This window comes from Lacerta agilis, chromosome 1 (genome assembly GCF_009819535.1).
Source record: "Lacerta agilis isolate rLacAgi1 chromosome 1, rLacAgi1.pri, whole genome shotgun sequence".
In the NCBI taxonomy this organism is placed as follows: domain Eukaryota; kingdom Metazoa; phylum Chordata; class Lepidosauria; order Squamata; family Lacertidae; genus Lacerta; species Lacerta agilis.
In genome coordinates, this window is record NC_046312.1 from 37040969 (window position 1) to 37058115 (window position 17147).

General features: G+C 39.4%; 1 protein-coding gene across 5 annotated transcripts in view; it reads right to left on the reverse strand.

The window, feature by feature from the left end:
• The window catches only part of DPH6 (diphthamine biosynthesis 6), a 248600-nt gene that overhangs the window by 153670 nt on the left and 77783 nt on the right, over positions 1 to 17147 (reverse strand). For all 5 annotated transcript variants that reach the window (XR_004426269.1, XM_033144473.1, XM_033144465.1 and 2 more), the window contains exons 6-8: positions 12224 to 12285; positions 5239 to 5333; positions 2640 to 2727 (exon numbers count right to left, since the gene is read on the reverse strand). Coding sequence is in view for 4 of the 5 variants with exons in the window: in XM_033144473.1 (XP_033000364.1) it covers positions 2640 to 2727; positions 5239 to 5333; positions 12224 to 12285 (245 nt within the window). In the remaining variant the exon portion in view is untranslated. The remainder of the gene's footprint in view (positions 1 to 2639; positions 2728 to 5238; positions 5334 to 12223; positions 12286 to 17147) is intronic.

Genomic DNA, 17147 nt, shown 5'->3' on the forward strand with positions numbered 1-17147 from the left:
GAAGAAGATATACTCTGGCAATTTTAAAGAAGTTATGACTTAAACAGTGTGTTTTATGCAATGCTAGCGTATTTTTTTGGTTATTTTTTTAACTGAAGTATAAAATATGCACAAAGATACCACAAGTCAAAATGTCATTCCACAGCCAATGAAATTGTGAATATATATCTTACAAGTTGAGCCACCCAGCTCAAGACTAAAGGTATTAATAGAATATAGTAATCCATCTTTGTAGCTTTTCTGATGAAAGAGAATATACATGGTTTGTATGACAATTGGAAAATATAAATTTTCTTTATTACATAAAAGTTTTCAGAAGATTCCATGCTTAATGTGTTAATTTTTCAGCTAATGAAAGACTGCAATTCCATAAATTAAGATTTAAACCATTCAGTGTTTTCCACTGTTTCATTATTGATGGTCATGCAGATGCTTTTAAGAAAACTAACAGTTCTTTAGATTTTAGATTTAGGTTTGATGGTTCAAAGAGTGGTACAATCATAGGGCAGGGAAAGCCTACCCTTTCCTTGAACATTGCAGTAATTATCTCGCAGACCTTCTATCAAAACAGAGACAAATGGACAGGCCCACCAGAGATGTATGTGCCTGAAAATCACAATCATGCCAACTGTTTGGCTGATTTTCTGTCATATGTGAAGGTTTCACATGGGTCCTATACTACCTGTGCCTTGTTTTAAATGTATTTTCTCTAATGTAAGCTGAAACAGGCTATATTGAATGAATGAATTTATTATTTAGGTCACAGACCAATTCCAGCTCACATACAAAATCAGGGAAGTCATGAAACACAATAGGGATACATTTAAATTAGCAATTCGGTATACCAGGGACAGTACAGATAGAGCAGCAATTAAAATATATAAATTAGAGAACAGGCCACATTGGTTTAGAAAACCATATTATCTAACAATTGGGTACTGTTTATTTTCGACTTAAATCCCTCTCCCATAAAGTTTTCAAGCCAGCTAAGAGTCCCTGTTGAAATTTTTATTATTTGTTCTATGTATTTGAGACTTACACCTTAAAAAAATGTACAAAAAGACCAATCACAAATGGGTTCTTTCAGTGTGTCTGTGTTTGGGTGATCCCTTTGTGAAAATCCTTGTCAGATTCAGACTTCCATCAATAATTTGTTAGTACTCTTTCAGAGACTGTATTCTCCAATACAGTGGTACCCCGCTAGACGAAAATAATTCGTCCCGCGAAAATTTTCGTCTAGCGGGGTTTTCGTCTTGCGGAGCGGCAATGGGAGCCGCGCTCCGCAAAACAAAAACAAAAAAAAGACGAAATTTTTTCGTCTTGCGAGGCAGCCCCATAGACTTTTTCGTCTAGCGGGGCTGCCTCCCGCTAGACGAATGCTTTCGTCTAGCGAGTTTTTCGTCTAGCGAGGCATTCGTCTAGCGGGGTACCACTGTACCTTTAAAAGCACCTTAAAGACCTACTGTTTCACTGCTGAATTTAAGGGCTATGTACTGCTGAGTATTGTCATTTTGTGCTGTTTGAAATGTAATGAAATGGTTGGTTGTTGTTTTTTCAAAATGGTATTATGGTTTTTTCAAAATGGTATTATGGTTTTTGGTTGATATAGAATTGTTGTGACCCACTTTGTGAAACGTGTGTTTGAAAAGAGGTCCATACATTTCTCAAATAATTAAAAAGGCAAGTAGATGGCAGTGGATCATCAGAATCAACATGATGTCTCTGAATCCTTTTTGGAGCATGGGTTTAGAACTTAACAGTTCGGGCCTAATGCATCTCTGTTATCACTATAGACCAGGGGTCAGCAACCTTTTTCAGCCGTGGGCCGGTCCACTGTCCCTCAGACCATATGGTGGGCTGGACTATTTTTTGGGGGGGAGGAATGAACGAATTCCTATGTCCCACAAATAACCCAGAGATGCATTTTAGATAAAATCACACATTCTACTCATGTAAAAACACCAAGTAGGCCCCACAAATAACCCAGAGATGCATTTTAAATAAAAGGACACATTCTACTCATGTAAAAACATGCTGATTCCCGGACTGACCTCAGGCTGGATTGAGAAGGTGATTGGGCGGGATCTGGCCCCCGGGCCTTAGGTTGCCTACTCCTGCTATAGACCGAGGATGGAGAGTCTGTGGTCCTCCATATATTGTTAGACTGCAACTTCCATCAGCCCCAGCCAGCATGTCCAATGCTCAGGGATGATGACAGCTATAGTCTAGCAACACCTGGAGAGCCTGAGATTCCCCACCCACCATCTGCAAGGTAATCCAGAAGTATTGCCTAAATTATACACACTAAATATGAACAGCAAGAGCACAGACAGATTCTACACAACTGTCCAACTAATGTTCCTCTGTCTTCTCCTGGAGGCTCATCAACTTTGAAATGCTGAAATACCATTACATTTGGGGCGTATTGTGGTGTCCAGGATTTAAATTGGTAAGGAATGGAGCTTTAGCAGTATTACCTTTTATCTGTGTTGTGTTTTTTTTCCAGATCCCAATTGGACATTTTGTGCGTATGTGTTTAAATCACTATTATCTGCTCTGAGTCTCGATAATGAGACAGAACAGATTTTAAAATAAATATTATTAATATAAGTATATTAAAATTGGATTGCGGTACTTGCCTTATCTTCTAAGTGCAATTTTAATAGTCGAAGATAAGCCACAGGTGCAAATGCATCTGCTGAATGCACAACAACTTCTGATAAATCCCTGTAAAAACAGAATCATAAACATTTATTTCAGCTTACACTGAACATTTCAACAATTAGGTCCTTTTTTTTAAGCATTAGTGGTCAACCATGGGACAGAGGACAGATAAAATCAGATCGTATGATTATGGTTTTATCTGCACATTCAAAGCAGTATTAAACAGGCATGCAAATATCATGAGTAAAGTTTCACTCAGATGTGAACTTCTAACAACATATGTAACTTGTTCTAATATCAGCCTCTGTTTCTGTAGACTGGAAAGCACCCAATATAACAACAGTTTCTAAAAAAAGGTTCCAGAGGGAATCTGGAAAATTCCTGGCCAGTTAACATAAAGCATGTTTCAGAAAAATAGTAGACAGCATTATTAAAGACAGAATTGCCAAGCACAGAGGAAAACAAGCAATGCAGAACCAGAACCAGAATGGCTGATGATACCAGCATTTTTTGTAAGAGTAATTTAATAATCAGTTGTGGAATGTGTTACCTAGAGAGGCCTGCCTATCCACTCTGCTACTCTCAAAGAGCAGCAAAAATAAAAGAAATAAATAAAAGAAATGAAATGAAGCTTTTTAAGAGGCAGTGAAGTTGTCATTCTTACTAGTCTGGTTTTGTTCTCAATGTGGGTGCATTTCATTATTGCTTTATTGCCTTGATTCTTACCTCAGCAGAGGTATAAAACTACTTGTAATAAAATAATAAATATCCTGGAATCACTTAAAAATACAAGTATCATAAAAGAAGCAGTGTTTTGTTTTGTTGATATCCCACCTTTTTCCACCACAGAGCCCAAGGTGGCATACATGCGATTCCCAGGTGGTATACATGTGATTCCCAATCCATGCTGGGATATCCAGGCACTGACCCAACTTTGGCAAGGTGGTGGTCTCATATGCCTCCAGGCTATCTATCTATCTATCTAGCTATCTATCTATCTATCCACTTTTATTTAATATTCCACATAGAAAAAACCCATGCAACATGAAAACATAGCACTACAGTAACAAACACCAGTAAAAGCATCAACAGCATATCAATAAATCAAGTTCGGACGAAACATTAAAGTTCAAAGTATTTGTATTCATCTAAATTTTTATACCACAGCCTGGTCCAAAACGGTCACAAGAATTAAAATTGCTGCTAAAAGCCTCAAAAATATAAAGGTCTTTAGCACAAAAAGAAGGTGAGCACCAGATATCGTGGAGACAACCTTTTATAACTGGAGTACCAACATGAAGGAGGCCTTAACCACCCACCCCAACTAAGATGGCAGGAGCACGTTCAATGCCTTTGAAGCATTACAGCATGTATCTAGATAGCTTCAAAAGCATTGGCGAATAGAAGCACTCTTTCCTTAGGGAGATATTAATCTGGGAGAAATTGGGAGAGTGGCACTGGAATTTGTGGTTGAATAAAAATTTGATCTGAAATATTTCGTCTCACCCTGTTTGCCACTATAATATAATAAACTTTACACAAAGGATTTGGGAAACCTGTATATGTTGTTACTGCTTACAACATGCTAGCCTATCCCTGACCTTATTGTTTTGCAGATCCTCATGTGGAAGCACAATTATTATAAAAATGTGCCCTCAAGGGCACTTTCAGCTGGCACAGATTCAGTTCAGATCAATTCTGTGTTTATTGGAAGAGTAGCTTTCATGCCTGAAATATTCCAAGTAATACGATCTTCAAACCATTTTGCCCAAGTGTAACCAACTGGGCTACTCCCAAGTGAGTTGTTTGGAGATTGTAATCAAATTACCCCACTTCACTGAGATTATTGGTCTAAAAGTGGTGTGGAGCAGACACCGATACTGTTTTATTAGACAATCTGTAAACTCAGATGAAAGAGGGATAATAGCAGTCAAAATATCTCCTATAATAGATGCAGGCTAAGTTATTTACCATAATTGTACTGACAAATCTACATAAGGATAAAGAAATTTCCCATACCTCTACACATACATTTTAAGAATTTATGGCAAAGAAATAACCTACTCAGTGCAAATTGGACTGATTCAAAACATTAACATTCAAAAACATCCTTTAGTAATTCAAGCAAAATGTTTAGCATTATCATCCTAAATTGCTAATGTTAAAACGCAAAAAAAAGAGGAGAGAGAAAAGGGAAACAGAGTTAATGGAACCCACAGGCTACTGATGTGGCAGTTTATCAAATGTAGCTGTAATGAAAGATAAATATTACAGGCAATTCGCACTTCATGAAAGGATAAAAGTGTCAGTGTGTAGGTACCAGTTTTACTGCAGGCCATAATCAGCAAGTAAACGAAAGTGCAAATGTCTAAAAAGTTTATAGCTTTCTATGAAGGCCTCGTCTTGTCAGGCATTGATTTAGGTTAGTGGAGGACTTTGCCAGTGTTAAACAAAGTGAGTGTTTGTGAACTTAGAGGACATGCTCTGCCGCTGCCAACAGAAGTGGCCTCAAGCTAAAAGTTAATATGTTCCCAGTGCTAAAATTTAAAGGGAAGGGAAGGCGCAGTTCCTTACACAACTATTTTCTTCTTAAACAGAGGGCAATCCAATGTGAATGTTTCATATTCTCCACCTTCTCCACAGATATGGACTCCATATTTCTTAGAAAGCTAAAAAATAAGGGAAGGGAAGAAAGTTATTATTAGGAAAAACCATTGTTTTATATCAAGTCAGAATCATGCAAGAACACATAGTGCTCACAGTCTATACTGCAACCATAAGCATCCATCTTGATTTTTTCTATTATACACAAAGGCACAAAGTAAGGCTCAGGTTGCTGCACTGGTTTTCTCCTGTGAGCTACAGCAGCTAGGGAACTGGGTTGAGAGGTCTGCAGGTAGAAAAGAGACTGGGGAAGGATGCAACAGGTATAAACCCAGTGCAGTGTCTTTGAGCCTTTAATGATTCAGACCCCATCCCATGGGAAAAGGTCCTTTGAACCCTATGTCCTTGTGGCATTCTCAAAGACTTGGGACCACAATACCTCAAGGACCGCCTCTCTTCATATGAACCTACATGGACCCAGATATCATCTTCTGAAGCCATTTCTTCGTGTGCCTCCTCCACAAGAGGTCTGGAGGGTGGCAACACAAGAACAGGTTTTTCTGTTGTGGTTCCCCATTTGTGGAATGCTCTCCCCAGGGAGGTTTGGCTGGTGCCTTCATTATACACTTCATTAAAACATTCCTTTTTTACCAGGCCTTGGGTTGATTGACATCATTTTCCCATGTCCCTCTCACCTGGTGGAAGCTTTTAAATGTAAACCCATTTAGACCAGGGGTCAGCAACCTTTTTCAGCCATGTGGTAGGCCGGACTATATTTTGAAAAAAATAATGAACGAATTCCTATGCCCCACAAATAACCCAGAGATGCATTTTAAATAAAAGCACACATTCTACTCATGTAAAAACACCAGGCAGGCCCCACAAATAACCCAGAGATGCATTTTAAATAAAAGGACACATTCTACTCATGTAAAAACACACTGGTTCCCGTACCATCCGCAGGCCGGATTGAGAAGGCGGTTGGGCCGCATCCGGCCCACAGGCCTTAGGTTGCCTACCCCTGATCTAGACTGCTCTTAAACTAGTAAAATTAAGGTTCAAGTATTTCAAAAACCCAAATCCTGCCCTGGAGCTGTCACCACCCCTTCTTAATTTTGGGTGTGTGTATCTTAATCAGGCTTGCTGACACTTACACATCCAAGAACACGTTCTCCTTTATTATTGCTTCACATGTGCAACAGTGTGGCTCCAGAAGCAAAGTTAAGTTCTGGGTATAAATTCTGATAAAAGCTGGTGCAACATTAAGCTCAGACCAATTGAAGAGAAGCACAGGAACACATTCCACACGGAATCCCACAAACATGGCATGAATCCTCACCACAGTAGAAGGTGGCATCACAAAAAAGCAATACAACATTTTAATACAGAAACAAGCGTTATTGAGTTCACATCCTGCTTCTGAGATTCCCAGAGGCATCTGGCTGGCCTTGATATGATACTGGGATCATCTTATGCTTTTATTGGACGACTGGTCAATTTTTTTAGCCTGGCTAAACTGGAATATTTAAGGCCCTTTTGGCTTTTATTCTTGTTCAGTCTTTCACTTTGGTGGTGTGCCTCAAGTCAAAATGTTATCTGTCAGATAATTAAATTATGTCTGTTTACCCATTTTGGATGGTAAATTGAAAGCTTTCTCTCTCTTTTTTCCAAATAAAGATCAAATTATCTTTTCCAGGCCTACGTTATCAGACATTTTCCTTTTAATGAGAGAATATCTCTTTGTCTAAAAATAACCAAACATTCACTTAATCAAAAACTCACACTGCTGACATAAAAGATAGCTCTACCTGTCAGAAGCTGCTGTAAGGTTCTTGTAGGACAAATCCATCAAGAATAATTAATGCTGATGCAATAAGAATGGACAACTTACAAAACAGTTAGTCAAAACAGCTTATTCTTCTTCCTGCCAAAAACCACTGCTGAAAAGCTGTTTGAAATGGATACCCTGCCAGGTAGGAACAACTACAAAAGGCTTTCTTAAAATGCAGCTATATTTGGAGTAACAAAATATATGGCTGATCATCCTTGTTGATATGCCAGCTAAGTATAACATGATACAAAGGAGTAATTGTTTACAAGCTCTCCAAACTTGTTTGTCCTAGTGCTGCCTCTTTGGTGCCACAAATCCTTCCTGGACATCAACATCAAATGATTTTTCCCAATTGTTTGCTATCTGCCCTTGTTGGCATATCCCAGCATCCTGAACAATTGAGCGGTTCTTCATTATTAGCTTCTTCAAGTGTAGGCACAAACCTAAAAGGAACTTATTTCAGAGGTAGATTAATATAAGCTTTTTAAGGGTCTAGGAAGATATATTATTATTACTCTTATTGTTGATTAGATTTATTTATTTAATAGGATTTATATACCACTTAATCATCAAAACCTCTAAGTGCTTTACACAGAACATATATTTAAATTACTGATAAAAACGGATGTTAAAAACACGCTAGCCTAACTTTTTTCAAAAATAAAATCAGCAGTTTTAAAAAATTCACATTACAAAACTGCATATTACACATTCTTTGCCATAAGGTCCCAGGAGGGACTAGAATAATGGAAAAATGCAAGAGTGAAATCAGTTAAAACCACTTGTAATCAGAAGAACAATGTAGGTCCTAAAATATCTCTCTCTCTTAGGTATCAGAGACCAGGGTAAAGAGGTACGGCTTCAGCATACAAACAAAGGCCTTAAACACTAATGTGAGCACTTCAAATTTGGCCCAGAAACAGCTATTCACATATATATGCCCTAAAGGTTTCATATATAAATCTTTGTTTGTAATGATAGTGTCAATTTGTATGTATGTGTCTGTTTTATGTTGATGTCTTTGTGTATTTTCCTTCAAGTGGACAGTGGATTTCAGCTGTTTTAACTTTTGACTTTATTTGTACACAGCTTTGAGAAGTTTATTTTGATCAAGTGGTCTTTAAATCTTCTAAATCAATCAATCAATAAAACCAGTGCTGCAGTTTTAAAACGGGGGTTCTAAATGGAACCCAAGCCGGTAATCTGGCTGCTGCATTTTTGAACTAGCTTAAGTTTCCAAGTCATCGTAAGGGGCATACAAATCTCCCACAGCAGGTCCAATTCCACAGCAACAGCCCTGTTACCTGTTAGCCTGTAATGACATCTCTTTCAAAGGCCGGGGCGGGGAGCAAGCCAGAGACCACATTAGAATGCAATTTATAAGTACTACTCTTCCCCCAATATGAAAAATTTGGCCAAGAATGTCACTGAATTTCCACCCTCAACCTAGGTGGGATGGGGAATTCTGCCTATCCCTATGCAGTAACCACAGGCCCTGGACTGACCCCACCCACCTGGGCTGGTCATTGGATCCTTCTGGACAGGAAAGACCATAAGTGAGTCTTCTGCTCTAGTTGCTTGAGCTATGAGGACTCCCTGAGCTCTCAACTTGACCTGTACCCTGTGGGTGCCCTTCCGTCCTTGTTTCTGGCTTACTCCTCTGCCCTGCCTGATGATTTGCTCTTCAGTTTTGGCTACAAGCTTTCTCCCACATGGATACTGCTTCCTATCTCACTGGTTGGCCCTAACTGTTTCTAGCACCAGGGGTCAAAGGGAGCAAAGTATTGTTTGTTAAGAACTCAAGGAGCCCATGGAGATATTGTAATATTTTTCTAGCTACTTCCGTCAGGCAGTGGGGTCCCCACTAGCCGAGGCTTCCAAAGAGAAATCAAAGGTAACCCCCCCCCCCAAAAAAGAGCACATTAAATAATCCAGACTTGTGATTACAAAGGCACAAACACCAACTTCTAGTTCTTGATCAGGAATGTGTGGATTTTTCCCGGAACATGTGGGAGTTTGGGGAATTTGGAGTTGTGGGAATGTGGGAGTTTGGAGTTGACACCCCATTTTATGGCACAACATGCACAGGCTCCTCTCAGGCCTTTGTACGTTGAGCATGATGGTGTGAAGGGGACTACTACATGCATTTGAACGAACACTTACAAGCCTCTGTTCAACAAGAAATTCAAATGCTTGTGGAAGAAGAGGAGGAGTTTGGATTTGATATCCCGCTTTATCACTACCCAAAGGAGTCTCAAAGCGGCTAACATTTTCCTTTCCCTTCCTCCCCCACAACAAACACTCTGTGAGGTGAGTGGGGCTGAGAGACTTCAGAGAAGTGTGACTAGCCCAAGGTCACCCAGCAGCTGCATGTGGAGGAGCGGAGACGAGAACCCGGTTCACCAGATTATCAGTCCACCGCTCTTAACCACTACACCACACTGTCTCATTTCAGACCTTTGTGTCCAAGGTGTAAAAATCTGAGGAGCCCACAAATGGAGGGTCAGGATTTGCATGCATGCTGCTGCCCCTTTACATACCTTTAGCCCTTGCATACCCAGGCAAACACCAAAAGAAGGCTTTTGCGTGTTTTAAATGTACTTTTACCCACTCAGATTCTCTGGGATTAATCTGGCAAAAAATATCTAAGTAACTGAATATGGATTTTTACACTTCACTTTATTTTCTTTATTAAAATGGGGGACAGGCTTCAGGACAACAGCAGCATGCCTAAAAGCTGGGAGCTGACAAAACAGCAAATATAATTGGCCGATTTCCTTCTGATCTCTCCAGCCTCCAATCCCCATCGACCTCTCTCCCCGCCCCTCCATCTCAATCTCTCTCTCATACACAACCACCCCTGACAGCATTCAAAGGAAATATTTTTAGAACCATAGCCTCTACTTTCTCTGCAGCTGGTGTTTATGCTACAGTTTCACTAAGTTATAAAGTGAGCTAAATATCTAGTAAAATATTTATGTACACTGACATTTATAGCACAATACAAACCCCCTACCAACAAGAAAAGAGTATTTACTGAGCAACTTTCCTCCACACAACCCTATGAAGCGACTTCAGCATTGCCAAGGAAACCAAATCTAGGAGAAAATGCTGGTTATTGTTTGTCATTGTTCAGCCATGATAAAACCTATGAAAAACAATGTAACTGGGATATCTGTGCTGGGGAAAAAGTCACAGAATCACAGAATTATAGAGTTGGAAAAGAGCCTGAGGTTTATGTAGTCCAACCCCATACAATGCAGGAATCCACTACCTTCAGTTGGTACTAGGATATACAACTTTAAAAGCTCACACAGATCTCAGCTTACCATTTCATATAGACAAAATCAAACAACATTTTCCGGGGTGTTGTAACACAGCCACTTGTATCATAAGGCGATAAAAACTGCACAGCTAATTTATTTCATAATCACTAAAGAAGAGGTTGAGGTTATTAACATAGAACATGCTGACTTTTACCACCGGAAAGTTCAAACTGCGGCTGTAGCTTATTAAGGCTGCTGACAATTGCTAGGAGACCCTTATTCTCCCCACAGAGCTACTACAATTCTGCGACTGGTAAAACAGCCAGTCCCTCTTCTCAGGGCGATCCGTGAACTGTAGCTCTGTGAGGGGCATAGGGGTCTCCCAACCGCTCTCAGCACCCTTAGAAAACTACAGCTCTCAGGATTCTTTGAGGGAAACCATGATTGTTTAAAGTGGCATGATGCTGCTTGAAATATATAATGCAGATAGGGCCAGAGCTGTGGATGTAATCTGTAAGTCTGTATTAGACCTGAATTTCACTCAGGCATGTAGCCTGTCTTCCCCACTATGGAACTGCCATGGGACCTGCAAAGGCTTTCAGTCGTGCCCCTAGGCAGGTGCTTCAGACTCTTGAACTTTCATAAAGGGAAATGTACATCTCCAGCCTCCCAGAAATAAACTTATGAGGCAAAATGTGCAAGTACCGGTACTTTCTAAGTTATTTCTGAGACATGAAAGTGGGCGTGGTGTGGCCAACTTGTATTTCTTTCCTGGTGCTGAAGAATGCTTCCTGTTGCGTTTAGGCAGCAATCGCATCAGTGTGTGTGTGTGTGTGTGTGTGTGTGCAATCAATACTGCGTGATCTCCACCATTGAGACCAGAAGGTTGAAGTTGGTTTCCCATGGTAAGCATAACGTTTCTCTCTCTCTCTCTCTCTCTCTCTCTCTCTCCCAGTGGCAGCTATTTTCGAACTGAAACCACCAGCACTCTTTCAAAATTTGAAATGTGCCCGCTGGTTCAAAAGGGTTGTCAACCCCGTCCCCATTCTTCTCCACAATAATTTCAAAGTTTCCCCTTAGTATTGGGAACGGCTTCCTTGATTAGAATTCCCAACAAGAAGATCAATATCCTTTGTGGGAATCCACACAGCAATTCTTGAAATTGATGAGCAACAACTTCTCTGCATACTCCACATGTCATACATTAAAGCAGTGTTTTCTCCACTCCCAAATAACATGGGGCTTACATCTACTGTATGTAGGAAAAAAAGAGCATACATAAAAATATAATGTCCTCAGAAGCTCGGATAGAGGGGTCCAGAAGAAGGTATTGTTTGTGAGATCTCCCAAGTTGTGGAACTCCTGCATTATATAGCTTCCGGCAAATGCTGAAACACACATCTTTATCCTGGCTTTTGACACTTGAGGCGTATATTTTTAGGACCCAACTTATGTCTGTAATTTTAACTGGTTTAAAACTGTTTTTAATGTTGTGTTTTAATATTAATATTGTATTTTAATTGTTGTAACCTGCCCTGGGACCTTAGGGTGAATGATGGGTAATAAATTGTGGTGGTAATAATAATAATAATAATAATAATAATAATAATAATAATAATAATAATTTTCTAGACAACTTTTCTAAAAAATAAAGCAGTCATCAATTTTAACACTTTTACATGTATCCTATTTAAGAGAACTTATTTTTTTCAGTATGGCAAATTTTGGTCTAATGTTTTGTTTCTGAAAGTGCGTGCTTTAAGAAGTAAGTGTTCTTCAGTTTCCTCCACATGTAATTTTATTTTTTTATTTTTTGTGAGGCACAGAATGTTTCAAGTATATTTTAGATAATACTTACTTCCAAAAGATAAGGTTCCATTTCATCCAATGTTTTTCCTAGATGTTTATCTGGATCTAAACCTGCCAAGAGATGTTAAAATATATTTTAGAGAACAAAGTACTGCTTGGGCGTCAGAGATTACTTTTTCTTTTTTTAAGAAACCTTCTCCTTTGGCAAGCAGTTCCTGTATATCAAAAATAATGTTGAGGCAAACATAGATGTTCTTAGCCACAACTCACTCTCTTATTCCCTTTGAACTGTTTTCCATCCTTGGGGAAAAATAAGTTCATTTCCTTTGCCCTGCACAACAACTGGAAAACACATTGTTTTACTGAGTGCTTTCCATTCAGAGAAATTTCAGCACATAAAAAGGAAAAACGGGGTGTACCCATTATGATAATGAAAATAGTCCAGGAGATTTGATAACCCCTAAACTGCATTCAAGATGTTAAGTCTACAGGACTCTTCCATGTTCTGCTATGGTAAACATCAGAATTTGGAGACCTTTTAAAAATATGAAGCTGGCCTAAGCCTGCTATGGTTTGCTATAACTGAAGTTCAATAGGGGTTCCTTCTAAACTCAGTTTTCTGGAACTAAGTATGGAGGAGCAATCAGTTTTAGAGAGAGTTATGCATAGAATGCAGCAGTTCTGACCTGATCAAACTTTGCTCACAATGGACTACTTCTTACTCAGGGTTCCCTCTTATGTTTGAGCTGCACATACATTACTTATTAAAAGGCAAAAGCATACCTAAAGAAATATGTATATTATACATAAAATGCCTAGAAAAAGGATCAAATCCATGCTGCACTTTGTTTCTGCAGCATAATTTCGTAAGTAATTACTATAGTTATATGCATTGTTGTATATATCTGTTCATTAGCTGGTTACTTTAGGAAACCTGCATTTGTATGTGTGTAGCAGGCATATAATACAGTATATTAATGCATAAAATATGCATGTAACCTGCAGTAATGGCTCACTTTTTAAGCAGAAGGGGAAAAGGACATCTCACTTCTCATCAAGATTAAGGATCAATAAGAGAATTTGGAAGGGAATCCATGCTCAACACGATTTTCAGAAAATTCCATCCTTTTCTGAGGCTTTTCTTAGGATTGGAAAAAAAATGTGATGCTAATTGCATGGAAAAACTGCGATTATACATTGTTATGTAAAGAGTAGCAGCAGGGAAGCCTGTGCAGCCTCAGGACCAAGGGGATGATCAGTTTAATTCTCCACCCCCCCCCCCATGACAAACATAGTATTTCCGAACCAGCTATTTGGTTTACAAGGGGTGCCAAGACAGGCGGCCCATGAAAAACAAATAGCAATTTTACATAACAAAAAAACCACATGCATGTTAACTGCATTATATAAATGGAGAAGAGCAACACCATACTCGCTGCCCCCAGCCCCTTTGCCACATCCACGTATTCATTCCCTGTGCCTTCTATGTGTTGAAAAGGCTAGTTCTGAGAACCTGATCTATAGGTGGAGCTTCTTCATGGCAGGGCTCTTATTCACATGGGAAGCTTCCATGCATATGCCAGGATTTATTTTTATTTATTTATTTATTTATTAAAAAATGCTTCTAAAGCACTCTCTTCATCACATAATAGTGGGGCCAAGCACTGGAGCCAATGCAGAAGAAGTAGCAAGCAAGGCTCTGTGTGTCCCCCGCCCATCCACACGATTGGAACAGGTGCCACATTCAGGGGTCATGCCTGGTGTCGTCGTTCCATTAGCATGAACAGATTTAGGGTAAGGATGGAGGAAAATTCCACTGTTCAAGGGTAAACCATGGTGCTGATGAAATCAGAGACTTAGCCCTACTTCAGATATAAGCGGAAGGTTATAATTGACATCACATCTAGTTTTACCTTTAGCTGAAGTAAAATTATAAAGAAAAAAAGGCAACAACTCCAACAGCTATTTTAGTGAACCCTTTGAGTTTTCCATTTATAGGACTGCAACTGATATGAATTAAAACATGCAAAAAATATCCCAAACCCCCCCCCCCAAAAAAAGAACTGCCTTTCTAGATCAAAGCAATGGCTCATCCATCTAGTCCAGCATTTCACCATCTTATGGCAATCAGATGGGTGCCTTGTGGAAGGTATTTTTTTTTTTTTTCAAAAACCAAGCTGGGGCTTAAGATAAGCAGGAGAGGTGCTAGCAGACATCCAAATGAGGCACTTTGAGTTGCTTGCAGGTTCTACCTCATTCGAAAGTGCTCGCTCCTGCCATGCTCATCTTAAAACTTACCTGATGCAGACATGGATAGTTTGACTAACAACAACTGTTCTTCTCTTCCTCCTCCACCTTGATGTTCTAATATTTACCAGATGAAGAGTCCTAGTTATTTTATGATATTTTGGTAGGTCTAATAAAGCTGCTACCTTTACTCTTTGATCATTTTGTTTCTCTTTCCTATACCTTTGATTGTGCCATGATATAAGGTATCCTTGCTTCCTACCCCCAGTAAGGTTAATTTGGAATTGTTGTTGTTAATTCTGCTCTCATGGAGACTGTGTGCTGTTTTATCTGCAGAATATGCTGCAAAATATGCATTACCCATTATTGGATAATCATTGTGACCATTAAAGGATAATTTCTAAAACGTAAGTTTTAGTTTTGTTGATTCTATCCTGTTACTGAAACATCAGAGTTCATAATATAAATGATGACAAATGTCAGAATCTCACATAATTTTTTTAATTATTGATGTTTTACCTCTTAATAATGATGTTGCAATCAGGATTTTACTACTTACGTTTTGTAAATAAAGCAAAGGAAGAACTACATAAAAGTCCATAATAGAGTAAGAATTTATCAATCAATAACTGCGCTTTTCCCTATGTGGGATCAGCTGGGGTGGGGAGGAGGGAGGAGGCAACCTGGATGGGTGGATAAACCCACAACAAGGCCCAGGCCTTAGAAAGCTCCATGCAGAATTAGGAAATTAATTAGGAGGAAGAATCATAATTGCAGAGCTGACATCTATTTTACTTGACTTGCATGTATCAACGGGAAGCAATTATGATTCAATTAAAATATTCAGTTTTATTACTTTAGTGACTGACCTTGAAGTTAATGCCCATTTTATTTAATTGCATCATCTATGAATAAATGTTAACCCTAGCATGTTATGCCCCATTATTTTTAGTGCATTTTTCAACTCCCCAACTGAATTATATCAGTCAATTTATTATCCACTGTCAAGAAAGCAAACGAAGCTTTATTTCTTGGAGAGAATTCCAGCACAGATAGGAGAAGCATCATGAGAGGCTTGAAAAGGCTGCTTAAGAATGCCAAGCAAAAGGAATTGTACTCCACAACTTTGATGGCCTAGAGCTTCACTGTCAAGTCAGTATGTGAAGGTACTAGTTGCATAATGAGTCTAAAAAGCCATTTCTACTCTGTCTAATTTTTGATACATTAATTAATGGGAACTGTATACTTCTCTACTAACAACCTCATTGTTTAATAGCATCTTCCCAACCTCCATGCCAAAAGATAACTTTAGTAACTTTCTAGGACCTGAAGAAAATTCGAGACATTTTTAGAGTAGACATTTAGGTAAGAGAAAAAATTGAAAAACAGAATGCACACAAGTCACATGCATAACAGTTTAATGAAACTTAAATCCATGGGGCCAGAGTCAACTAACGGGTCCCACAAGTGGAAGCCCATGCAAGGACTTCCACTGGCACAACGGGACTTTTCCCCCCTCCTCTGCCCCCCAAATAGCACAAGGTTGGTGGTGAGGGGAGATTATGCCATCAGGCAAATACAGAAATGCTTGCACTGATGGCCTCTTTTCCACTCAAATAAAGTGCGCGCGCACACACCCCTCAGAAGTGAGCATCGCCTTTCAGCAGTCCTGTTGGAGATGGAACAATCCGCCCAATATCTGCAAAGCGTGAGTAAGGACTACCAGCACAGGACATTTCTCTCCAATCCCATAATTATGCTCAGAAGAGAACTGATTGGGTATCAACTGGGTATTTGACAGCTATGGCCATTCCTGAACCAGGAAATCCTTGCCACAGTAGGTCATGCATTGGTTACTTCAAGACTGGAGTGCACTCTATGTGGGGCTTCCCTCACTTCTGATACGGAAGCTGCAGTTAGTGCAGAATGCTGAAGCACAATTGCTGACAGGAGTATGGCCTTGTCAGCATATAACACCCATGCTCAGCGATCTGCACTGGTTGCCAATTTGCTACCCAGCCAACTTCAAGGTGTTACTATTGGTATAGAAAGCTCTTAACAACTTGTGACCCGTTTACCTACGAGATCGCCTTATGCCATATGTGTCCATTAAGCCACTTCTATCAGTGGAATTGACATGCTACAGGTGCCGCATAATACTTGTTCCACATTTAAAAGAACTCAATTGTGCTTGAGTGGCAGTGCCTGCATTTTGGAACGCGGTGCCGACTGAGATCAACCTTCACTGTACTTTTTTCAGTACCTGCTAAAAACATTCAGATGCTCCAGAATTCAGGTAATCTTAATCTGTTTTAGTATTTGAACCTTTGTATGGTTTAAAGCAATGTTCCTCAACCTTGGGTCCCCAGATGTTTTTGGCCTACAACTCCCATCATCCATAGCTAGCAGGACCAGTGGTCGTGGATGATGGGAGTTGTAAGCCAAAAACATCTGGGGACTCAAGGTTGAGGAAAACTGGTTTAAAGTACGGTTGCGAATTTTTCTTGATTTTCTTGTGTTTTTGTTGACCACTTTGAGGGTTGTTGTTTTTTTTTTTTACTATCAAGCAGTGTATAAATTTTATTAAATGAATGAATAAAAACATCATCTTGATCTGACAGTGAAGTTTTTCGGAGACCATCAACGGCAATAGCTATTAATTTGTTCTCTGAATGGCCCTGTCAAATCAGCAAATGAAAAATGAAAACCAGGTTACCTAGTTGTGG